Raw genomic sequence first — 25,533 nt, 5'->3', positions numbered from 1 at the left:
CGGGGACGTGCTGCCCACGCTTACCCTTGGGTCTGGAGGAGGAAGAATTCGATTTGGCACAGCAAACTGCTGGTCCCTAATCTGTATCACACATGGCTGGCAACCCTGAAAAGGGATGCCTGTGTGGAAGAAGTCAGCTGTCCCTCTGTGTGTTTCTGTAGGTTGAAGGCTGAAGTACCAAAGGAAATGCCCATGCCACCTTTTGCTCTCAAAGGGTTGCAAAGGCAGTGTGTCACTCTGGTATCAGGGAACTCCAGCTCTTACGAAAAAGAGGGTGGTGTTTTCTGTTAACTTCGTGATGCTTCTCTTTAGTGGGTATGGGGAAGTAAAGAGGGGAGGGCTGTGTACCTGTATGTTCTAACAGAGCTGCACTGCAGGGACCCCTTTGAGCACGTTGCATTTTGAAAACCGCTCCCTGACCTTACAATTTGCTGTCTTTGTAACAGCTCGTGTGACATTGCCAAACTAGTTGCAAAAAGTCTGCCTGTTAACCTCATAGTCTGGAAAGCTGGATGTATGAAACGGCTGTCTGAAGATACGCCTTCCAAGACCCTTGGCCAGGCCAAGTTTTCTGTACTTAAGATTGCTGTTGCCACAAGAACAGCAGATGTTTGCACAGCAGACAAACAACATTGATGATAAAGCAAATTGACCTTTTTTGGAACAAGCTATTTGGAGCACATTCCTAGGGCAATTTTTTTTTTTCTCCCCCCCCCCCCCTTTTCTTTTCTTGGCCTGCATCTTTCTTTATAAAACTGCTTGGCTATACATTGACATGTCTGTTGCTAGAGGTGATAAAAAAAATTAAAGAGAAGGATTTACAAACTTTTCCACTAACACTGATACTACGAATAATTAAACCTAATCCAAACCTATTTTTGTCGGCCGTATTTTACTGAAGTAGTTATAATGATGTTTATTTTTCCAGTGTCCCTATGGGAACCCTGGAAGATTCCAAAATGTAATAATTAAAGAATGACAGGCCTTTCCTTACAATATAAAGCAAGGAAGAGTTTTGCGGTTTAAACAGCTATGCCGTTGCTTGTTAACAAGATATTTTGCCTTGTACTCTAGCCAGGCCTATAATGGTCAGAGAATGCTGAAGTCGAGAACTACACGTTTGTTTTCAATCAGTTGTTTTTCAAGTTAAAAGACTCTAATAGCTTGTTTTAATTTGTTCAGTAGTATTCGTCGGTTGTCTTAATATTTGTATTAAATCACTTGTACAGTACAGCTGAGGCTGTCCCAGTAAGGCAATACATTTGGTTTTCACTTTTTTTTTTTATTATTGCAAGACCTTTCTTTTAAGGTATAAAAGGTTAACTGAAAGTTTGTGGAATCTCTGTGAACTTGAGCAATATGCTTCTATTTAAATTACATTTTAAAAGTATTAAAATATATTATTAAACCTGTATTTGATTGTATAATTAAATATTTTGAATGAAATTACTATAAATTTGAAGTAAAAATATCACTACGGTGAAAATCTCAGTGTTGTATGGCTGCATCTTTACTGTTTGGACCTAAATCCTTGTTCTTTTGATCATAAGCTGATGTTCCTGTAGTTATAACAAATGTAACAAATGAAATTTTAGAAAAATTTACTAAGTTCGGACTTTGCAACCTCTGAGATTTTTGAAGGCTTTCGTCCATTGTACCACTAACATTCGTGGCGGTGTGCTGTATTGCTTGACAGGAGAAGCATAAGACCCTGCATTTTTGCGATGGTGTTTTTCAGATGTGAGTTATAATGCTGATTTAAGGACTAGGATAAAGAAGTTTTGTGGGGTTTTTTTAGGTATTAAAATTACAAGTACCTTGTGTCTTGACTCAGTTTATAAAATTGCTTTGCTGGATAGTAGGCAGTAGGCTTTTGGACAAGGATTTTGTAATGCCTTGAAAGGGTACGTGTTACTATCAAAATTCTAAATTGAATGATGGGTTATCTGTATCAGCATTAGGGTTTGGGTTTTTTTTAGCAGGATTAGTTCATAACATTAGAAAGACAAGACAGTGAACTCTAGGAGAACCCAAACTGGGTTTCTTATGTGTGTCTAGGTATAATTTGGTTGTTATGTAGGGTCATTTGCTTTCAGAACTTTTGAAAACCAATTCCCATTTCTGTTTATAAACATTATTCTGAATGAATTGTTCTGCAGTGTGATGCCTGTTACCACTCTTCACTGCAAATACAGCTGTACTAAATCCATCACCCTCTGTATAGGCACAAGCAGATATAGATGGGTCCCTGTACCATGAAAGCATATGCTAAAAAGGATTTTGTGGGCCATGTAAAATGGCTACCTTACTTTTTTATTTCCTTCTTGATCCAAGTATGTGATGCTCAGTGCCTCGTCTGTTACAAAAACACTGTCCCTGTTTTATAGATGTGAAACCGGGGGTGAAGTATGTGAAGTTGCTTGTTTCGGATCATTGAGAAAGACTGCTTTTGAGCCAGAAATTGAACTGAACATTTTCTGAGACCCATTCTAGTCCTATTTTCACTGGGTTACACAACCTTCTTTTATGGGCAACTTTTATGAACTGTATTTACTGAAGCTTCTGTTTTAAAATCATGTTTAATACTTTACACAAATGAAATCTGATTTTAAAACAATTATTTTTAAAAGAACTAATTTTCCTGCTTAATTATTTAAAGTTTTGGGGTGGTTTTTTTTTTTCCTTTTTACCAAAGGTTGTGTTATGTGGGTTTTGAGGTAGAGTTATCAGTAACCTGGATGTATTACATGCATGTAGAGAGCGCATGTTAATGAACCGGGACTGGTTGGCTGTAGTGCTAAATGGGGCTGAAAGAGGGGAACGGTCCCCCTGATACTGTTTAATTGCAAAGAACACTGGGGTTACCTGGCTGGAATAAGATACCTTATTTTGCTTACTGCTTTCAAAGGTATTATAAAAGAGGGGAAAAAGAAGAGGGAAATGAAGCTTAACTTTATATATGTGGGGATTTTCCATTTAATGTGTTGATAATGCCTTGAGTACAACTGTTCTTGCTTCCAGAAGCCAAGAATTGACTATTAAGTGTCCCCTATCTTGAAGTGATCTCTAAAAATATTGCACGTTATATTGTCCAGGCCAATATCGCCCTTCCAGTTATCATTCATCAGCATTTTATTTTTTCACTGAATACAGCATTGGTTTGCTGTTTGGCGGAGAAATTAATATTGTCCAAAGCAAACTCATTATATCATACTTTGCCTTTGCAACCACAGTTAACAACACATAGCACAGATGCAGTGGATGTCTTATGAATTCAAAAGACTGTAGAAAAATATGGTCAACTTGCCTCCTTTTTTTTAATTTTTTTTTTTTTTTAATTTGAAAAAACAAAAGCAAGCTTACTTCATAAACTTTATCACAGCAGTTTTGGCTTAGTTCTTACTGGTCATTACTTCTGGCTTTAAACTTCATTATATTACATTAGGGAATATAAGTCTATAAGCAAAATGGTCTGTTTTCAGCTCTCTTATTACATCTATTTTATGTTACTGTTACCTTGTTGTTTAGTTTTTTGGATTTAGTGTTGTGGTTTTTTTTTTTTTTTTTAAAATGATTACTATTTTCCTTTCTTTCAGCCAAACCTTTTACATCTAAAGTGAAACAGATGCGACTACATAAAGAAGATTTTGAAATCCTGAAGGTGATTGGTCGAGGAGCCTTTGGGGAGGTATGTATGTGAAGGAGGTGGAAGGAAGGGTTTGAATAGTGCTCTTGCAAATCTGCAGCACTGAGGAGACACAGTTAATAGCAATATACCGATGTACGTGTTTTTACATTATTTAGGCATAATGGATATTGTAGGCCCACCTAATGTTTGATGCAAGTACATTTTGATTTATACATTCTTTGACAGCTCTTTTTTAAGTCTTTTAAATTTTGAGAGAAGGCAAGTTCGCATGGATTAAAAGACCATGTTTCAACTGTCTGATGAGAAATCATTTGCTTGACTGTAATTCTTTCCAGTCAGCAGGTGGAGGCCAGTGAATTACTGATGGAATAAAGATCTAGACATTTCTAATGATCCTGATAACTGAATAGTCTGAAAGTAGTTTTCAGCAAATTAAGTAGCCAAATATTTATATTGACATTCTCAGAACACAGAGAAATCTCTCTACTCCTGTCACTTCATTTCCTATTTCTAATGAATGTTTGAATATTTTTCTTGTATTCCTTTTGAAGAGTTTAGCAATGTTAGTTTCTTTTTCATTTGTCACCTACTGCTACTATACAATTTTTTGCAGCTTCTGATTAAATTGTCTCTTATTTGAAGTTATGAGGCAAGGCTGTTGATCACTAGGTTTTACTTACACTAGGCATGTCAGACTATATAGGTTGAGGAAACTTGAATAAATAAATGTAAGCTTTCTGCCCCTTCTTAATTATATTAGGTGCATGTACTTTGTTCTTCATGCAGGACACTTTATGTAGAAATAATGTATAATGTATAACAGTGCTTTGGATTTTTGATAGCCAAGTACAGTACAGATGGAGATAGTATGTAAAGCTTCTGCAGAAGGTACTCCATACTGCCTGAAAATACATGCAAACTGAAACCCGAAGTATAAGAAAAAGATTTTCTGAGCAATGTCTTCATTGCTTTTGGAACTGGAAATGGTTTGGTTGTTTGGTTTTTTGGGGTTTTTTTCATTTTTCTTTGGTATGAGAGTATCTCTGGAGGCTCTATGGCACATGACCAAGAAGAGCTGGTTTAACATTCACTTACGTGTTAGTATCGCATGTGAAAATTAGCCTTTACCAGTCTGTGGTTATGGAAGAATAGATTTCTGTAGGTAGTATGTAAGGAACAGGAATTTTTACTGTATTGTATGTCCCTATCTACTCTTATGATCCCTATATGCAAATGTCATCATTGGGCAACTGCAAAAATAGCAATAAAAAAGTAGTATTTATTTAGCTACTTTACCACTTCTGGTTGGTTTTCTTTCATCTGGACTAATGCTTCTTTGTAAAGAAGACTGAAGGCTGAAGTTACTCATGGATAATTTGTCTTTATTCTGAACCTCTGCCACAAAGAAAATGTTGCATTCTCTGTTTTGATGTAAATGCTTGTGCTTAAAACGTTGGCTTTTCTCAGTGCTGCCGCAGTAGTTGCAGCTGAATTCATGCACAGATTGTATAAGATACAAGAAAAACCATTCATGTGGGTGCTTTCTCGTTGGAAGATTCATATGGGAAACCTGCCTTATATTGTGTTTTTAAGAGAAGTAATTTTTGTCCACTAAATCAGCACCAAACTCCACAGCAGCTAAACCACAAAAAAACTGTAGTTCTTTCTCAGGAAGCTTGTTTGTGGTGAATCATCCCATGAATAGTGGGAGCGTAACTTTCCCCGTCCTCTTTTGGGGATAGTCTGTGTAATTGGTTAGTTCTCCTCTTTTTTAGGAACAGTGTTTCTTTCTAATTCCTTATCCGAGAAAGATAGCATGACTCTACTTAATTGTCAAAATCTTCAGTAAGGGGAAAAGTGAAGTTGTCTCTGTGAAGACGTTTGCATTTGTATGTTCTTAAAGTAGTACTTACTAAATACTTGCAAGAATATACGTTAAATTTGCTTACTAGCTTAAAGACAACAAGTTTCAGGTCCTACACAGACATTTGTCTAAGAAAGCAAGTTCTGTATGAAATTACTGATTTTCCTTTAAAATAACCAGTAAATATCCAAGAAGGTTGAAAAAAGGACCACTAGGTTTTACTGCTACTTAAGCCACCAAAAACTATGTTAATATGAAATTGCAGAGTACTTGTATGATTCAGTAGACTACAGTAGTTTACTAAGGCAGATTAAGAAATCTAGAAGAATGTATTTTCTTTCCAGCCGACTACAAATGAGACCAAGGTTGCTCTAGGTTACTGGGAGGAGTAATTTTTGTCTCCTGAATCAACATAATTCTGAAATTCTGTAGACTACAAACTCAGTGCAAGTTTTCTTTGGCACAGTCTCAGACTTGTTCTTATTTTGATTTTATGCTACTCAATCTTCAATTTGCATAGTCAAGAAATATTTCCCTTTTTGTTTTTACAAGTTTGATGTAGGCAAAAGTAGTTTAAACTGGTTATTGCTTATAACTGTAAGAGTTCATTGTTCCTGGTTTTCTTTTTCCCCTTACCTTGCTTGCTGCCAGTCTGAGAATGCTTCCTTTTTGTCAAATTAACAACATGCCCCTTCCCTCTGCCTGCATACATTTGCTTTTTAAAAATTTTATGTAGGAGAGTGCTGCCCTTAGAAAACACAGATGTTTTGCTTGGAGGAGGAGGATTATCCTGGTAAAATTAATGTGGGCATCAAGTGTTTCATTGTGCTGGCTTCGGGCAGCATGTTTTAAAAAACTTAACAAACAACTCTAAACAAGAAGACTTTAAACTTGGGAATTGCAGAATGCTGTGAGGAAAGGTGAGGCAACTGGGCATCAGCTCTTAGCGGTGTGTCTCAGCAGGATAAAAGCGTGGCTTATTGAAGGTTCCAGCTCATAGCAAAATTCTCGGTTGATTCTGTTATTGCTTTAAAAAAAAAAAAAGTTCAGTGCTTGCTTAGGCAAGCAAATATTGTGTCATTATGCTGTTGATATTTCAAAGCTGATGAATTTTGTAGCTCTGAGAACTAGTTAGCTACTCCTAAATTTTGGCATCCAGTTATGAACAGTAACATTCTCTCTTCCAGTTTCTGGAGGGCTGCCTACTCTTGATGAACATGAAAACCAGTGCTGAGTGCTGAGTCTTCCCCCCCCGTCCCCCCCTTATTTTTATTTTTTCTTTCTTTTTTGTTTTTCTTTTTTTTTTCCATTTCAATTTTAATATCTTCTGGTTTAGCTTTTTTCTGTATAAGGCTGTTGCTTTTTAAGCAAAGGAAATGTGCAGACATGTATGCAGAGACACATAGCCAAGTTTGGGGCAGAAGGTGTCTGACAGCATGCCAGACTGTACTGCTGTTTGTGGGAAATATGGAAAACTTTTGGAAGGATGGGGAAAAAAAAACCTGACTAAACCAAGATGTTTACATCAGCACATACCAATCATTTCTTGTTGGGCTGCTCACAGGAAAATATAAATTTAAAAAAACGCCAACCTTTAAAAGTCCAATTTTAAGAAATTCCAGTAGCAAGACACTTCGGGATAACTAGACAGGAATGGTGGCCCTTTCTTCTGTCTTGACAGCTTCATTGGGGAAGGGAGAAGATCAAAACAGCACTCTGTGTATTTGGGTCTTTGTATACATAGTATTTACCTCTGTGTGTGTATGTAAACACTGCCTGGGCCTGTAATCATGTTTCAGATTTTTTTATTACGATTAGAAACTGCATCAGTCTGCTCATTGCTGAAGTGTCAGGTTTGTCTTTCACAGTCCTGAAATCAGTATTTTAGAACTTACTTTCATAAAGCACTGAGACACCCCCCCCCAAAGATGCTGTGGTTGCAGAAAAATGATGATGATTGTGATTTTTATTTATTTATTTATTTATTTTAGTGTGTGTGTGGTGGTTATTGATATGGAATAACATTAACGGCTTTCACAGACTAAAAGGCTGCTTCTGAGTGATTGTAAACACAGCTGGTAAACATGAGTCTATTTTTGTTCTTCAGGCACTCTTCAATACTATTACACATGCAGAGAAGGTACCAAGCCTTTGATCGTGTCATTGAAGCCCTGTGCTCCAGCTGTTAACCAAAGGCAGGGCTGTGGCTCTTTTGGCAGTATCCAGGTGAACGCTGTATGGGAGACTAAAGATTTAGGCAGCTGTGCGATTAGCGTATGTCTTTCAGTAACCAAGTCTTTTGCGGAATAACAGCCTTTCACTGAGTGTGCTACAGGCAAGAAATGAAATCCTGGAGTTGGACTTGAAATACATATTTTATCTTATGCCTCTGGCTGCCTATACAATGGTTAATGGTGAGGAAATACTTCCTTTTCATACTGGGCAGCAGTCTAGTCAGCTCTATGACCAACCTCTTAATTTTTACCTACAACAGTGGCAAAACCCTTAGAGGTCTTTAGGGCAGAATTACATTGTAGCTCCATACCACAGGCTGCATCAGGCGGAGGGGGTCCCTGTCATCCAAGATACTAAACAGTTTGCACACTGACTAGTTTCAATGCTAAGGCTTTCTCCTCCTGCCATTTCTTATTAGAAATCGATACAGATCATGGCTTATCAGAGTCTCAAGCTAGCTTTAGCTAGTAAAGTAAAAGGAGGCTCAAGATTCAAATCTGCATCGTGGGTTATCTATCGCTGCAGAGGATTCATCTTCCCTAAGGAAAATTGTGATGCTCGGGCTTGGGGTACCGCACACAGTAGAGCCAGATGTTCTTTATGCATTAAAATTAGATTATAGTCCAAAGTAACAAGGTATTTTTGTGTTTCAACTCTGAAACCTTGAGGGATCCCAAGTCTGGACTTGAACCTCAATTTTTATGCATGAAGTAATTTTAAAAATTTCAGTTCATAAACTAGCTTAAACAAGTAGATGTAGTAGCTTTCTGTCTTCTCTCCTTTTTTTAATCTTCCCCCCACTCCTACCCCCCCGGGACCCCAGACAGCAGCAGTGTCAGCTGGGCTGATAATGTATCAGCAGGGCTGATAAGGCATTGCTGCACATATGGGAAGTGGCAGCTGCTTTGTCTATGAATCTACAGCTAAGCAAGAGGTACACTTTTCAGATATGCTTTAGTTTAGACATCTGAGTATTGCAGTCCTTCAACGTGCGCTCTTGCTGTGTTCATGAAGCTGCTGCAGCTGATGACACATTTGAAGATGGTTGAAAGAGGTTTGCATGACACTTTCTTCAAACTGTCTGATCCTGTATTTTCTTTTCTGTTATCACTGTCTTCACACATAGCTTGTTTACTGATTATGAAAGAGGTGGAAGGAAAGTAGGATTCAACCTTGGTATTTTTTTGTCACTGGCCTGCAGGATGAAGATGATGATAATCTGCGTGACAGCATGTTGGTTTGCAACCAGATGCACACAGAAACAAACTTTATCGCCTTAAGCCTTAAGATTTATTTGAAAGGGAAGAGGTAGAATGGGGTAGTTGGAGAATGGTTGTTAAAATTTATTGATTGTTGAACTTTTCTATAATTGGGAAGGTAATGTAGTGGTGTGGACTAGTTCTGATCAGCTGCTCTGAGTCTGTGGCAGATGCGTGGCCATTTCGCCTAAGACAGTTAGCTTTCCATACCCAGGGAAGCCTGAACTGTGAAAACGTTTGTGTAAACTTCTTCCCTCCCTCTTTCCTAAAAAGATTCCTTGTTAGCTTTTATTGTAGCTAAACAAAACTGTAATATTCTCAGAAAAGGACTGTGTTGATTGGCTTTGTTAATATATTTTTACATAGGCCTATCGTATCTAATGATTCAGAAGCAATGAGATGGAGGGGAACTTGTGTTTCCGAAGTTTTACTTTTCTAGAAAATGTGGATTTCACTGTTTCCTGCCACTGACAACTGACATGATAAAGAGCTCATTGAATTTCAGGTGGAAAAATGTGAAGTAATACTTTACTATTATCTTTGAAAAAAGTCTAGTACATTATTTGAAATGAGAGTGGAAGTTGTTTTATGGCAAACCTACAGTCTAATTTGTGTCTAAAACCTAAAAGATACTGTTTGTTTTGTTTTAGAAACTACTACATTGTTGTCTTTTTTTGGCGGTTCTGTAGTTTAAATTATTGTATAGGATTGAAGTCCAAGAACATAAAGCATACAGGCAGTGATAGCTTCATGATGGTACGATAGAGCACAGAGTGTGATGGTGAGAAATACTATTGTTCATCTACAGTCACCTAGAAAAAATGATACATAATGAAAGTGGGATACATAATGAAAGCTTAAAATAGGCTTGGAACTTAACGCAGAATAAATATCCTGTACTGTTGTGATATTACTTTTTCTTGATGGCGATGGTATGGTATTGTGTGGATGGTAAAGCTAAGTGTCCAGAACACTGAAGAAAAAACCTCCAAAACGGCAAGGTTTCATACAAATGAAAACAATATACATTTTCATGTTTTAACTTACTTATCTTTCATTTATCTTTTCCAGGTTGCAGTAGTAAAACTTAAGAATGCAGATAAAGTTTTTGCCATGAAGATACTTAATAAGTGGGAGATGCTGAAGAGAGCTGAAGTAAGATTACAGTAATGTTTTCTATAATCATGCACCCTCTTACTCTGCTGAATTGTTACTTCTCTTTCCACAAGACTGTGTGTATAGAGGGATTCAGGAGGTGCTTCACTGCTTACTGACAATGTGAAGATTAATATTAAAATAAGCTTAAAGCAGTTCGTCAGAAGGGTTAATGTGGCATGGAATCTTGATTTAGGTGGGGCTGGATGTTTTAGACATTATACCTTTTCTGTAATTGCCCAAGAATTACTGACTATAAAGCAATCTTTTAATGCATTTATTCCAGTTAGGAATGTAGTCTTTAGCAGGTATTTTCCATGGTGAAAGGTAATTACTGAGCTGTAACTCACCAAGCCTATTAGTTTGTCAGTAGTTAGAAGTTAGTCAAGGTCCAATTCTTAGATTGAAAAATAAGAAAGATAAAAGTTTCAAATTAATTTGAGTGCATGTTTCATAAAAATGTACATCTGCAAAAACTTGTGTTGAAAAGTTCCTCATTAAAGCTTGTGTCCATTCTGTGTTCTGAAAAAGATGGAACAACTCTTTCACCAGCCCTGCTTTGCCTTGGGTTCCTACTTTCATTATACAACCCTACTCTTCATAGAATCCTTCATACATTTCCCTGAATTCCTTTGAAAAGAAACTTACAAAATGAAGTCTACAGCTGAAGTCTTGTATATTACTTTTAAACAGAACATGTATCTAACTCTTTAAATTGCTTTGCAATTCTTCAACTATGCATACTAAAAATAAACTGCCTAGAAAACAGACTCATAAAAATATAACAGTGTTTTACACATACAAAGTTGCTTTGGCCATTGGGTTTCCTTTAGTTTGGACAGTGCAAGCACTATCTTGGTGTCTCTTCCAACTTGTCTGATCAAATTATATCTAACCTCAGTTTTTATTTGAGACTTCTACTTTGTTACTCTCTGACTGCCTTGCTGTTCAGTTGCTTCCAAGCTTATTCAGATTTCCTCATTCGTGTTTTAATTATATCTTGTTAGGAAATGAGATAAATGGAAAACTGTCACACTTTAAAAAAAAAAAAAATGTATCCAGATGAATTAAAGCCAATTTCTGATGTGTGCACATCCTGTCTCTTTTAATGAAAATGTTATCATATTAGGAAGTATAAATGGCATGCAGATTGTGGTTAGACATACGCAATGTGTTTCCTCTTTATCCAGAAATTATTCAGATACTGGGCAATCTGGCGTTAGTCTCGATACAAAGAGGTATTTCTCTCCAAGACAGATGTCATTACTGTAAGTTTTATTATTCCAGTGAAAAAGACCAGAAATAAAGTTCCACTCTATTTTTAAATGTACCCTTTTAAAGTCAGTTTAAAAGCTATTTCTTTCCATTAAAATACAGTTATAAATAGATTTGAAAGATTTTTCTGTGTGCAAGGTATTAATAATACTCCTCCCATGGGTCCAGCCGAACTTCTGAAAGTCTGAACCATTAGCCTAAAAAGAATTACAGCTATGTTTTTCCATGTATTTGTAACTCACGGGTATACAGTGGAAAGAGAACCATCTGGAGTGAAAATGCATTACAAAGCATGACCTTAAGCAACTGTAACCTGTCGTTTTTAAACGTCAATGAACGCATGTCACTTGCTGCTACTGCTAGGGAAAATGACCCATTTGGGCTCTGTTAGCAGTGTGCTGCACTAACACTGAAATGCGCAGGAAAATCATACAGTCCAAAAATGCAAGACAAGCATATGGGTAGATGTGTGCGTAAATGGCAGAAATAAGTTGCTCGTATATCCCTGTACCAATTCTGAGGGAAGTGAGAGTCATTTGTAAAAGCAGAAAGGGAGTATGTACTCAAAGAGGCTTGTGAATGCCAGATTAAGGTTGATGACTGCAAGCTCTGAAAGTAATTGCATGCAAAAACTTTGTTACAGTGAAATTATACAGGTTCCAAGGTCACTATTCTCTTTTGTATTATAAAGAGCATAAGTTTTCCAAATACTTGCCACTGTTGAAAACTCAAGAGATGTGATGTAGAACTTGGGGACATTACTGATAGAAAGAGTACCTGAAAGTGCGCGACAGCTTGCTGTTACACTCCCAGACCTGTTACCCTGAGTGTTGACAATGGCTTACAGTTACATGTGTGCCACGGTGCTGCCAGACGAGGCTCAGGAGAGACCAGGACAAATACTATGCAGCATGGAAGCAGTCAGCACTCCCGGAAGGTGCTAACTCTGAGCTGTAAGGACATGAGCACCAACTAGCTGAGCAGCCCGAATTCTTTGCTAGTTGAAAGCCACAGTAACAGTATATCTGTAACCAAAGCACTAAGTTGGCTTTGCTGTGACAGAGAGTGGGATTAGATGACTTCTGGAGGTCTCTGCCAACAAGTCAAGGAGACTGTGGCTAGGGAAGATGAAGTGCAATGTTGAAATAATGAAAGGTACAAAAAAAGGCTTGATTTAAAAAAAAAAAAACAAACAAACTTAATTGAGCTATGTTACAGTAGTTACAAGAACCACTGCTACCTTTTTTTTTTTTTTTTTTTTTTTTGTGGGGTTGGGCATGAATTAATATAAAGCCCATGAACCACTTAGACTCTTTGGCTGTTACTGTCTCAGCTGTGATCTACTGTTGTAATAGCTGTTGCTGTCAGCTCTCGGCACGCTGCCTGGAGGTGGGTGTCTAGGGTGCATGGTCTTTCATTAAAACATGGCAAAAACAAGTGGAATTATATAAACTCTCTGTACTAACTAATCCTGTGAATTGTGTCATAACAAGTAGAGAAAGTACATGTCATTTATCCTTGTGGAAACAGGAGTTCGAAGTATCACTCTGAAATATGTCAAGAGTTTACAAACAAGGAAGGAAAAAAATCAAGCCGAAGCATAGAACAGCTTTTCTTCATTCTGAAGATCATCCATTCTCCTTCTCCCACCCCCAAGTCCATTTTTCATTTAATAACCTTTGAGGGTATTTGTTTAAAGTATGTTTTGTTATTTTCTCAAATTTCACTGATTTATCTCATGTGTTGTGCTATGATTAAAATACACCATCTTTCTTTTTCCTGGTCTGCGTTATTCTTACTCAACGTATTCACCAAAACAAGAGTTGGTAGGGTTTATTTGCTTTGGTTTTAATGCATGTCATCTGGTGCGTAGCTCAATCTAAAATGATACTTCACTCTTCGTTCTTCGCTCTCCAAATCTCACAGCCAACAATAACTGTGTCAGAGTTCTGGTATTTGCCTATTGTTTTTGGAAATTAAATTGGAAAAGTAAAAAGAAAAGGCTTGATTTTCCTTTAAACTTAGCTGTCTCCTAAGATGGAAGAGGCAGAGCATGGTTCAAATTGATGAAACATCTTTGCGAAGTAGCAGAGTGTGCTGGAAGAGACTATGGTCTGTGTTTTTCTCTAATGCTCCATCTGCCTTCTAAATAGAGCCCATAAAGTTGTTATTCTTTCTTTTACGCTATCTTTTAAGACATTTTTCTGAACAAAGTTGTATGTTGGCTTATTATTTGATACATTTTGTTTTCCTTGTGGTATTCGCTTCAGAACTATGTCCCTTCAAAACATTTATCACGTTCCTTTGCAGTAGTTTCTTTTTGGCTTCTCATCTGTTTGGTCTTTTTCCTCTGTCATTCTGCAAAGCTGCTTTTGCTGAGGTTTTCATTCACTTCTCAGAGCAGGTTGCAAGACCTCCACTGAATTAACTGCCTTGCTGCTTTCTAGTTGGTTATTTTCTTCACATTTAATCTTTTATTGTTTCATATGAACCTGTGTTCTCCTCCTCCTCTTAGATATTCCTTAGCATTTCTTAGTGGTTCTTGTTCCTCCTCTGTTCCACTTGCCGTGAAGGCATCTTTTGCCTCCTGTGTTTTTTCCACTATATTGACGGGAGGCCCTCCTGGATGTCTTATCAACAGCTTATTTTTGGCAAGAGCAATATTCAATTCTGTCCCACTTTTCCTGAGCAAGAAGTGTGGAGAAAACCCCAACTGATTGATTGAGTATCAAATTATGGCTACACGGAAGTTCTTGGCAGCAGCTTTCAAATTAAAAGAACCACCTTGCTTATGTGAAAAATCATGTGCAAAACCAGGCTAAGAGTACGATGAGATGAAACGACACAAGATTCTAGATTCTAGTTCTTGAACTCCTACTGTAGTTATAGAATGCCAATGTTGATTGTTTTCTTCAGTCTTGTATTGCCATTCTGTCATCATTGATACTTGATTTCAATATCTGTATGTACAAAAAAGATAAGATTTTGACTTGGTATTTTTAGACAATGGGAAGCAGCAGCCTATTTCTGCCTTTGCATCACTTGACAATGTAGAGGAGTACAACTCTTTAAATTAAAAGAAGGTGGACTTTTCTGATACCCCGTTTTTCATAGGTTTTGGCATGTTTGGAGAGTGTAGTAAATGACTTTTTAACTGAGAGGCAGTTTTGAATTTTTTTCCCCAAAATATAATGTTAAAACATAGTCAGCTTGCAAAATGTGTTTCTTTATATGTTTTTATTGACACCTATAATTATTTTTCTCCCCTTCAGACAGCCTGTTTTCGAGAAGAGAGAGATGTGTTGGTGAATGGAGATAACCAGTGGATCACAACATTACATTATGCGTTCCAGGATGAAAACTATTTAGTGAGTGTTGCTTTTATGTATACATGAGTGGAAATGCAGATTCTTAGTTGTGCTTTGAGACAGAAATATAGTTTGTTTATTTGTTAATTTTGTGTTCTGGACCATACAGACCACATGAGGATATGTGATTTTGTGCATGAGATTCTGAAGGGTGGAGAGGGGTCAGAAAGTTTTAAAGTTTTTGCTATAAATAGCTCAAGGAACGTGGCTTTGTTTTCTAAACCACTTTGCATTTGTTGATAAATGTTGGTCTATCTGCATCTTTTTTCTTATAATTCGTCAATCCAATCTAATTGGATTCATAAAAACAAAAGTGCACTTATTAACATAAATTTTCTTTTTTACTTTAATTTTTGTGATTGTGTGGATTACTGTTTTACAATTAGAAGTAGGAAGTAGCCTTGTTTGGACATAGCAGTTCATTTTGGTTGGCCTTTGCTTTTTTGAGGACTTAAACCCACTATGATGTCATAAAGCAATAAAATATTCTTGCAGCATGGAATAATGCCACTAAATGTTCATAAATGAGAGTTGGGAGCTGTAATTGTAGATTAAAGTGTCTCTTTAATATTTAATGTTAGTTAGTATTCAAGTTTTTTGAAAGACTTGCAAAAAGAAGCTAATATGAGGAAAAAGTGTGAATTTTATATGAAACCTTTCCCACGTAAAATATGTTTTGGTTGTGATACAGTTTTGGAATATTTATGCATGAAAAAGTAAACAACTACACATTGGTAGATTTTGCTTATTTGGGTTTTATTGTCCTGTGCTTTGGATTCCACATCATTAGTAAGTTCTAATGTTTTCTTAAAAATCTACTGTGTAGTCATCTTTATTTTCCCCATTGTGTCCAATAAAAGAGGTGCTACACATGTAATTCTTGCAGAATTGCAATGCTTTTTGCCATTATATTGCTTCTGTTCTGTCAGCTCAGATAGGACATCCATGGATTTTGGTGGAGTTTATATAGAAACAGGGCTCTGCATCTGTGAATCTAACTGTTGGCTTAAATACCTCCCAGCCAGCTCCATGGTTTGTCAATGTGGACAGTAAAAATAATCTCATGTTTTATGTAATTCTGATCTTATTATTAGCAGTATTTCAAAGAAAATATATATTCTGCAACAGCCTGCTAGAATTTGTTTTAGTCTTGCCAGTTTCCTGATTTTCACTAAGCACAGAGTAGCTTCTGTTTTTTGTCTTTGGTAGCCTGCTAACAGGAGCTAGTTTTGCAGCCTGCTGGGGAAAGTATCAGTCTCTTTTTCATCATTTTAGTCTGAAGGTATCGCTAGTTCTCTACGTGCTTTTTGTTAAAATATAACAGAAGTGGCACTTAAAAAAAATCTGTGTAGATTGAGCAGTAGATGTGGTTGAGCAGTGGATGTTGTTTACCTTGACTTTAGTAATGCATTTGGACACTGTCTGCCATAACATCATCACAGACAAGCAGACAAACTATGCATTAGGTAAGCAACAGTGAGGGGGATTGAAAACTGGCTGAACTACTTGGCCTAGGGGGTTGTGATCAGTGACACAAAGTCCAGCTGAAGGACAGTCAATGATGGTGTACTCCAGGGCTTGATACTGGGGCTGACATCTTTATTAATGACTTGAACAGTGGGATGGAGTGCACCTTCAGGAAGTTCACAGGTGATAAAAAACAGGGAGAAGTGGCTGAGATGCCAGATGGCTGTGCCGCCATTCAGATGGACCTCAACAGACTGAAGAACTGGGCAGAGAGAAATCTCATGAAGTTCAACAAAGGGAAATGCAGCGTCCTGCATCTGGGGTAGAATAAAATAAACCCAGTACATGCTGGGGGCCAGCTGGCTAGAAGGCAGCTTTGCTTGAGGTCCTGGTGGATAACAAGCTGAACATAAGCCAGCAATGCACCCTCGTGGCAAAAAAGGCCAAGAGTATCCTGGGCTGTTTCAAGGAAAAGTGTTGCCAGCAGGTCAGTGGAGGTCCTTCCTCTCTACTCAGCCCTGCTGCATCTGCATCTGAAGTATTGTGTCCAGTTCCGGGCTCCCTAGTGCAGAAGACAGATGGTGATACCAGAGCAAGTCCAGCACAAAACCAGAAGGATTATTAAGGATGAGAAGCTGAGAGAGCTGGGATTCTTCAGCCTGGATAAGTGAAGGGTTGGGGGCGTTACCGTCAATGCATTTAAATACCTGATGGGAGGGAATGAAGACAAGGGAGCCAGATTCTTCTCAGTAGTCCCCTGTGACAGGACACAATGGACACAAACTGAAACACATGGAATTTCATCTGAACACAAGAAAACCCTTTTTTACTGTGAGGGTGGTCAAACACTGGAACGTGTTACCTGGAGGAGCTGTGGAGTCTCCATCCTTAGAGATACTCAAAACCCAACTGGGCACAGTCCCCATCAGGCCGCTCTAGCTAACCCTACTTGAGCAGAGGAGGTTGGAGTAGATGATCTCAAGGGGTCTCTTCAAATCTAAACAAGTCTGTGATTAAGTGCCCATGTTAAACTTTGAGTTACTAGAATTTAATGTCCTTAAATCTGTGCTTTTTCTTTGTCTTGCAAGCACGGTGCTGTTGTAGAGTAGTATTTTGAGAAGTATTTCAGACTTGAATAGATCTGGATGATTGTGTGCATTTAGATAGTATTTTTAAAGCTTTAAAAAACCGCCATTTTTTTAAGGACATGGATCTTTGACATTGGATAGGATGCTATGCATTGACTGAATTGTTTTATTAAAAATTTAGTTCTTAAACTTAGCTTTGATTCCTATACATAGCTTCAAGTGCATGACTTGACATGCGAGTTACAGTTTAAATGTTGCCATATTTGAGGAGTTGAGTTTCCTTGTGATTAGGCTACTGTGCTGCTCTTACAAAATGGGAGGTGCAGATTCCTGTGTTGTAAGAAAGAGCCAAAATTCCTTTATTTTGATATATCTAGTTACTGAGTTGTACTGCTTTTAAAAATGCTGAAGAATGAGTGCGGAGATGTCACATCAGTTATGAGAATCTTACGACATTTTTTCAGTATACTTTCAAAGCAATAAATTAAGGTCTTGGAGAACTCGCTACATAGGTACCAGTTAATAATAATTATATTAAGTTCCAAAGGCTTAATGTGTTTTCTAAAACTGTAAAACATGAGAAGCTAATGCTGTAGATCTTGTTTCAGAGGAAGTGTAGTAGCACCACTGACTAGAAGATACTTATCTTGTGTAAGGCTGCGAGCATATTTTAAGAAGTTTTACTATTCATGTCACAAAGCAAAAGATGAAATTTTGATTGCCAGCACATTCAGAATTTTGTGGAAATGCATTTTGTGCTTTCTTCATGCACTTGGAATCAGTGAGGCTGCCCAGGTTATTCTATATCAAATTGTTAAAGTCTTTGTTCATCACCTGTATTGTTATGGGAAGCATGAGGGAAAAGAAACAGGCATAAGGTTTCTGCCTGCCCCACATCTTCCTTATAGCTGGTATAATTTTGCAGAATTTTTTCTACATATTTTAATTTCTTTTTCTGTTGGTGGGAAAGACTTGAAGAAATGAGAAGAAATTATAAAAAGTCTCTTTAATTTGCTTTACCAAAATTTTAAAGAATCCAGTTGGGATATACGTTATTGCATTTTTAATATTTTATATTATTTGCAATTCATTATGTACTATTGTTAAGAGTCACTGCTTCAAATGTGGTTATGTGCAGCCTTCCTGGAAGCAGAGGTTGGAATGCTAGGCAAAAGTTTTCAGATACTATATCCTTTAGTGGGAAACTATTCTAATTAGTCTGTCCACAATGATGTTTGAAAATAATGTCATAGCAGTGGGTGTTAAATTTAGATTGCTTATAATTAGTTTGTTAGTCCCCCCCCCCCCCCATTTGCCCTTCCAGTTGCCGTTCCACAATTAAAACAAACCAAACTGAGATAAAAAGATATGAATTGTGAATTTCCACTTTTCTTAAGTTTACTTAAGGTCCAGTCATTTTGACCATATCTCTAAAGGAAGTGGCATTTTGTTCTGTCATAATATAGTAAAATGGAGAAAGGTTCTGATCTCTTCAAAGTCTTTGCACCTGATTCAATGGCAAGCAGGTTTTATGTTTCATTAATAAATCAGAAATCAAATGTATTTTTCCCTATCAGTTCAATGATAGAAGGTGACACCTTCCACTGTGTGTTGGCAGATGCTGTGTTGTGCGCAATGTCAACAATATCTGGAATTGTACTGTGAGCCACTGGAAGTACCTTAATCTTTGCCTCAATCTGAGTAGTCTAAAAACTTTACTCTTTAATTGTTTGTTTAATGGGAAGAGAAGATGGTAGGAAAAAAGGGAAAGGGAAGCCTGGGAAATTAGGGCCCTTAAATGAGATCCCAAGTTAACACAATTGGTTTCGGTTTTATAGGTCTGTGATTTAATCCTTTATTTCTTTTGCATTCTATCAAAGGATATTGTTTTTATAAAGGAATCCAGAGTATCTAAATATTTTATGTTTGACAGGACAGTAGATGAAGCTGATACTATATGGTATAAATATGAAACATATTCAAGTAGGTTAAATATTAAAATGAGGCTGAACCAGCTACTTTTTTTCAGAACATCTAAGCATCTTGGTTAGCTTTTATAATGCCCATAATAACTTCTGCAATAAATCACTTTTTATGCTTAAACTAGTTTTTAGTCTCTGATTCACTCAATAAATTGTTGGGTTTCCCTCTCTCCCCCCATGTTTTCTTATCATTCCCGCTCCATAGTACCTGGTTATGGATTACTATGTTGGAGGAGACCTGCTTACGTTGCTCAGCAAGTTTGAGGACAGACTACCTGAAGATATGGCTCGGTTTTATTTGGCTGAAATGGTGATAGCTATTGATTCAGTTCATCAGTTGCATTATGTTCACAGGTAAGTAATTTGAGCTCCAAATTCCTCTTGGAGTTATGGGGAGTTACCTGATGGGGTGAAAATAATTCCCGTTCAAGAGTTCAAACTAGTAAAAGGTATTTGCTGTAATAGTAAGCATGATAGAACTGACCTGCCAACATCTTGTGGTTATTGAGGATTCTTGTTAACCTTGTGTCATATGGTCAGAGATACGAATGAGTATCTGAATGCATGTGATGAATCTTGCACAGTGGTACATTTCAAAGTTAATGATCCATAATTTATAAAAGAAAAACTGGAAACCGGTTTGTGAAATACGATCAACTTTGAACAGGTTTATTGAAGGGTCAGATTCTGTTTCTTAATTAATTTGTTCAATCTATACAGAAGTTGAAAACGCACCATTGTGTGGTCTGCTTTGGATTTTTTTTCACCATTTTCTTTTGGACTTCATGAAATTATCTTTAAAATTAAGTGAGGGCATTTTGCAAAGTAAGTGGAAGTACGTAAATTGTTGTACTTAGCTTTATCTTGGTATATAAAAAAAATAATATTTTCCGTTGAACAGAATATGTTAAGTTGTTTGTGTAGCTTTTTTTTGGAGGCCATGATTGATTTTTCCCCAAAACTAGCATCATCTTTTCTTTACTGAATTCCGTGGTAGTTCTTGTATGCAGAGCAAAAGATTACCTTACAAGAGGCAGAATTTTCAAATGCACTCAGTAGATGTACTTTGCTCAACAGAAATCAGGAGGAAAACTCCCAGTTGTTTAAGCTGAATCATTCAGTTGACAGAATGAGCTCATTTGATACGTCCATCTATTGCTCTTAATCAGAGTCTATACTGGCCATTCATTCGTTTACTGTTCCCACTTGGCCGGTTCACTCCAGAAGAGGGTGGGGGCTTTTTTTTTTTTTTTGTCCAAAAGGTGTATTGTGATTGGGTTTGATTTGTTACTGGGTTGTATTTTGCTTTCTTTGAGATTGTGGCTTTTCATGAAAGAGCTGTAGCTAGGAGTGCTTTCAGGTCAGGTGGTGCTGAGCTGCAAATTGCTCTTCTGAAATATTTTGAAGTCTGCTAGTTTTGTTGAAGAACTGCATCTATCTGCTCTTTGTGATAAAGCTCTGTGGAAAAACCCAAGCAGAGTATTTTCCTTAAGCAGTTTTCTTGAATTTTGAAGATTTCAGCTGTTATTTCTGAGAAACTGTGTGTTCACTTAGGAACTGATATGAAAGGGGGTTGTATTCACTTTAATTTGTATCTAACTTTTAAAATGTGTTTGTGGGTAAACTGTTGAGATGCTCTCTCCTGTTACCAGGTAGAGAGTACTTCATGTACTACATAAACTGCTGCATTTTACCCAGTAAGTCTGCATATGTGATAGTAACTCTTCCCAGAAGACCAGATGCCCACCATCCTCTACCTTTTCCTCTAAACAGATCGAAACTGTTGTAATTCAGCACTGTTAGTGTATAATACGTATAGTGGATGTGATGTTTCCATCCTCAATGTCCCCAAGATGAAATATGTTTTGATGTAAAATTTTGATAGAAAATTCAGTACTGTTGCAGTTCAAACCAACATACTAATTATTATGTCTGCATATTTATTGCTGTGAATGTTTAACAAAAAAAGCCCCTATATGTTCCCAGTCCTTTTTTTGTTTGATTTGTGGCTTTGCCGGTGAGGTTCCCATGTTTATAAAGTTCTAATGGCGCTTTGGCATTTTATCATTAATACTGCTGTAACGTAATGCCTGTTTATAAGGGGATGTTTTGCAAAGATTAAAAATATAAGGAGCACTTGAGTATATGTTAAGTGATCAGACTTTGAAATGAGACCCATTCAACTGTTAGTTTTATTAGGATATTTGCAACTGGTAAAGCAAAAGAAAGGAAAACACATCATCTAAATGCCACTAATGCTCTTTTCCTGATAGTTTCACCGTGGTGGCCACATCCTTTTTGGGAGTGTGTTGCACACAGGAAAGGACATAGGAGAAGAAGGAGGAAAATACTCCTAAAAGGTGGATACTGTAACAGCTGTAATAGTGGTATTTCAGATGAATAGCCAATATGCGTCAGGATTTGATCCGAGTTGTAGCTAGTGAACTAGAAATCATGCTTTAGGCATGTTTCATTTCAAGTTTTTTTTTTTCATACAATGAGGTAGCAGATTGTTTTGGTTTGTTTCCTTTTAGTGCCCCAGTTCTTTCAGGATAGATTTTCACATTAACCATACAAAGTGTTGTGCTTCGATGTTTCTCTTTTTCTCTGAATGTTTTTGTACCTTTTAAAAATTGTGTTTCTGTTTTTATTCTAGGCATGCCACTCCTTTTGCACTTTTCTATCGTTAGTTGCTTTTCAGTTAGTTTTGTTGGGAGTAATACTGACTGCAGTGGTAGTTGGTGTGCAGATGACTCCAATGTCAAATGCAAGTTACTTTTCTTTCCTAAAGTACAGTGGCCACAGTTCTCAAACATCCAGTACAAGCAACTTCAGCATTACTTAAATGAAATTGCTACGACTGTATTTCAGGTTTTGGAGTTCCAAATTTGAACTGCACTAGCATTGTGGGATTATGGATGAATTTATAGTGGAAAGGAGATCGAAGTCTAAGTATTAGTAGAATTGTGCAGAGAAATTGCGTGATGTTTTCAAAGCTGTCTCCTGATACCTACTGAATTGAAGGAGAAAAGTTGCTAGCTGAAATAACATCAGTACTGTTCTTTTTAGGATTTTTTTTTTGTTTTTATCCACTTTTTAGTTTAAATAAATATGTGGTAGAATGTTTTTGAGATCAATCAACATAAAACTTTGATAATTTTTTATTTCTGATCAATTAATTTCTTTGAACAGATCATGTGGTATTTTACCTGATGGTTAAGTGATGACTCAGAATGTTAATAATTTAATGTGTATCTTAGCTTTTGCTATTGTTACAAATGCACCAGCGCTGGCATTACCAAATGACATTGACAGCTCCAAGACTAACTTTAGAAAGGAAGTGCTAAGAACTAAGTGTATGTGCAGGTGTTCATAATGAGGAAGAAAGTACATAGGTGTATCTCTCACAAATGCACCACTTCCTTGGAAGTTCACGTAAAGCTTCTACCTACTCCTGATTACTTAAATTACTAATTTGTGCTAATGAAGTGATGCTTGCTTGTAGGCCAAGGTGAAATATTGTCTTGTGCTGTTTTCTGCAAACTGTGGTATCATACAGGGTAAGATTTTACCTTTATTAGGAATCAACATCAATTTGTGTATTATAGATTTGTAGCACCCTTGCTGGTTTTTGGCTGAGAAAAGCCTCTACATGCATTAATATTAATTTCAGTTTCAAGGTTGTGTTGTTAGTTAATTCCTCATGGTATGTGCTAAAAGCTTGTATTTGCATGCATTATCAAATATCCGGGTGTGGGCTGGAGTAAAACTCTTATCAGCTTAAGCTAGGCAGCTACACTTTACGTATGCATGTTGCATTACCTCAAACATGTCAAATTTGTTTTTCCTAGAACAGAGACTTTAATTCCTTAATTATTTTACTGGTGAGCTAGGTATTCTCTCCATTTTGTCTAAGGTGGAAATTGAGGTTTAAAATGCTTTGTTTTGTCTAAATCCATTTAAGTAAAAAAGGCTTTAGAAGGCCTGGTTGCCACTGGAAGAAATCTCCCCTGAACATTGCAGAAGATATCCCCTGGGCACATACTAGTCTTAGGCATGGTGAGTGCAGGGTTACATAGCGATTCAGTGCAGAGCAAATTTGCAGCTAGGCAGTGTTCAACATTTAGGCTTCTGATCCTCCAGACCACTGCAAAAATACTCATTTAAAATAGTTTTCATTTATTGGCACACACCCACGTTAAGCAGTCGTCTTTTTCTACTGAATAGTAAAATGATCCTCATTTACCTTCTTACTAAGAAAACATTTCAGAAGGATTATGAAACACCTATGTTAATAATTATTTTTGTTGGTTAAGTTTATAGGAGGATAGTTAAGACTACAGGACAAGCTCTCAAGTTACAAACATTTCAGATGTCATCTTTTGCATGTGAAAAGATAGGCATGCAAAGCATAAACACACCTACTTCCATAAGGCGTGTGAGATTGCAGTTAGCTTGATCAGTGTGTTTCTGAGTTTCCAGTTGCCACTATCTTTTAGTCTGAAGGATTTTAGCATTCTAAACCACCAGATGCGTGGTGTTTGTTTTGTGGGGTTTTTTTTTCTTCTCTTTCCATTTTCTTTATCAGCTTCTGAAATTTAAGTTGGGCTTCACCGGGGCATTTGAGTTCTTAAAATGTAGAGCAGCAGAATTCTCTGTGGAAGTGACATCCTTTCTGAGAAATATTGAACATAAGGGTATAAATGCATTAGAGGGATAAGAGAACTGTCTATTCCCTCTCAAGCCAGCCTTTCCTTTGCTTTCAACAAGAAGGTACTATTTGTTCTCAGTAAAATTCATCTTGGGGACATCCCTGAAATATTTACTGTAGTTAGGAGGCAGCTGAAATCTGGGATTCTTTGTAGGATGCATTTCACTTTCAACTATAAGCTTCAGTGCCAGCATATCCATTTTTGACTTGCTGAATAAGTGGTTTTCTGTCTTCTGGGTGTATCCCATCTTTCCTGATCATTAATTTGCTTAAGTGGAAAATTTGGGGGTGGAAGGCACATCCTAGGGAGTTAGCTGCATTGCGCGGTATGTCTGAGTTGAGTTGGCACAAGGATGAGCCAAGTGCTCTGGCCTTTGGTAAAGTGAACCGTAATTGTGGGTTTGAAAGAAAGCAACAACATATTTTAAGTGTTTACCAAAGTTTGCAACAGACATAATGTCGAACACACACATGAAGATGTCCTTACAAAGTGCTGAGAGTGAAGGAAACGGTGCTAGAAAAATAAGGAAAAAATAACAAGATTATTTTGATAGTCTGCTGAAAATGTATTGCTTTGAAATGTTGCATGGTTTAGTTTTACATGGAAAACTTCAGGACAGAAAGTTATTTTAGTATTTGGTAAGCTAGTGCTTCCTTACAAGGTACTCCCTTACAGAGGTAGGAGAGCTCCGTGAGTCTAGGCTCTGTGTTTCCTTTCCATTTTTCCACTGAGGAGGGGCTGGAAACAGAGGTCATCTTTGCAGACTCTGGGCTTTCATTTTGCCCTGTGACCCTGTATGCTGTAAACGCTGGCAGCTGCTCCCATAGTACCCCCTCAGGGTGGCATTTGATTTGCGGTGAGGGCTGTAGGAGGTTAATGCTATTTGACTAGAGTTTGGTCGGATTTCCAAAGGAGCCTGTGATGAACTACAAGCCTTTTGAAATAAAAGAGCCATATATGCTTGGAGCACCAAGAGCTAGTGGATCAGACTGGCTGTGCTATCATGTAGAAGACAAGTGGTTTCTTAAAGGTATTGTGTCTAGTGGGAGTGTTAATTTAAGTGAAAGCTGTGTAATGTGTGCCTGAGCTAGCATAGACCTATATTCTGTGTCACTCGAGCAGAAGGAATTTACAAATCCTGACTCCAGTGCCGTAAGCAATAGTAGCCTTGAGTAGTCCTTTCAGCAGAGGTGCTTTTACAGATTGTATCCTTCGGCCTTTTTCCTCCCATTGTTCCTGTATCCCCAAGACCCCAAGCTCCAGACATCCCTACTGCTCTACTGAAACAAAGGCTTGTGGGGCTGTGCAGTGAGCTGAATGAGGACACCAGTCCAAGTTAGAAGTAACTTTACGTTTTAATTAACCTGGGTCAATTCTCCAATCTGTCTGATGAAAAAGAAGGAGCATAGGAGGAAATAGTTTTAAGCTGGTCTTTCCAATAAAATCTATGTTCATCACATTGCGCCCGTTTTTTTCCCT

General features: G+C 37.4%; 1 protein-coding gene across 4 annotated transcripts in view; it reads left to right on the top strand.

Annotated features, from left to right (window-relative positions):
- The window catches only part of CDC42BPA (CDC42 binding protein kinase alpha), a 185,415-nt gene that overhangs the window by 55,888 nt on the left and 103,994 nt on the right, over nucleotides 1-25,533 (top strand). For all 4 annotated transcript variants that reach the window (XM_035903628.1, XM_035903629.1, XM_009648187.2 and 1 more), the window contains exons 2-5: nucleotides 3,597-3,688; nucleotides 10,079-10,162; nucleotides 14,710-14,805; nucleotides 19,548-19,696. In XM_035903628.1, coding sequence (XP_035759521.1) covers nucleotides 3,597-3,688; nucleotides 10,079-10,162; nucleotides 14,710-14,805; nucleotides 19,548-19,696 — 421 coding nt within the window. The remainder of the gene's footprint in view (nucleotides 1-3,596; nucleotides 3,689-10,078; nucleotides 10,163-14,709; nucleotides 14,806-19,547; nucleotides 19,697-25,533) is intronic.

Source organism: Egretta garzetta, unplaced genomic scaffold (assembly GCF_000687185.1).
Source record: "Egretta garzetta isolate BGI_Z169 unplaced genomic scaffold, ASM68718v1 scaffold11, whole genome shotgun sequence".
NCBI classification, from domain to species: Eukaryota; Metazoa; Chordata; class Aves; order Pelecaniformes; family Ardeidae; genus Egretta; species Egretta garzetta.
This window is presented reverse-complemented; position numbering and strand designations above follow the sequence as displayed.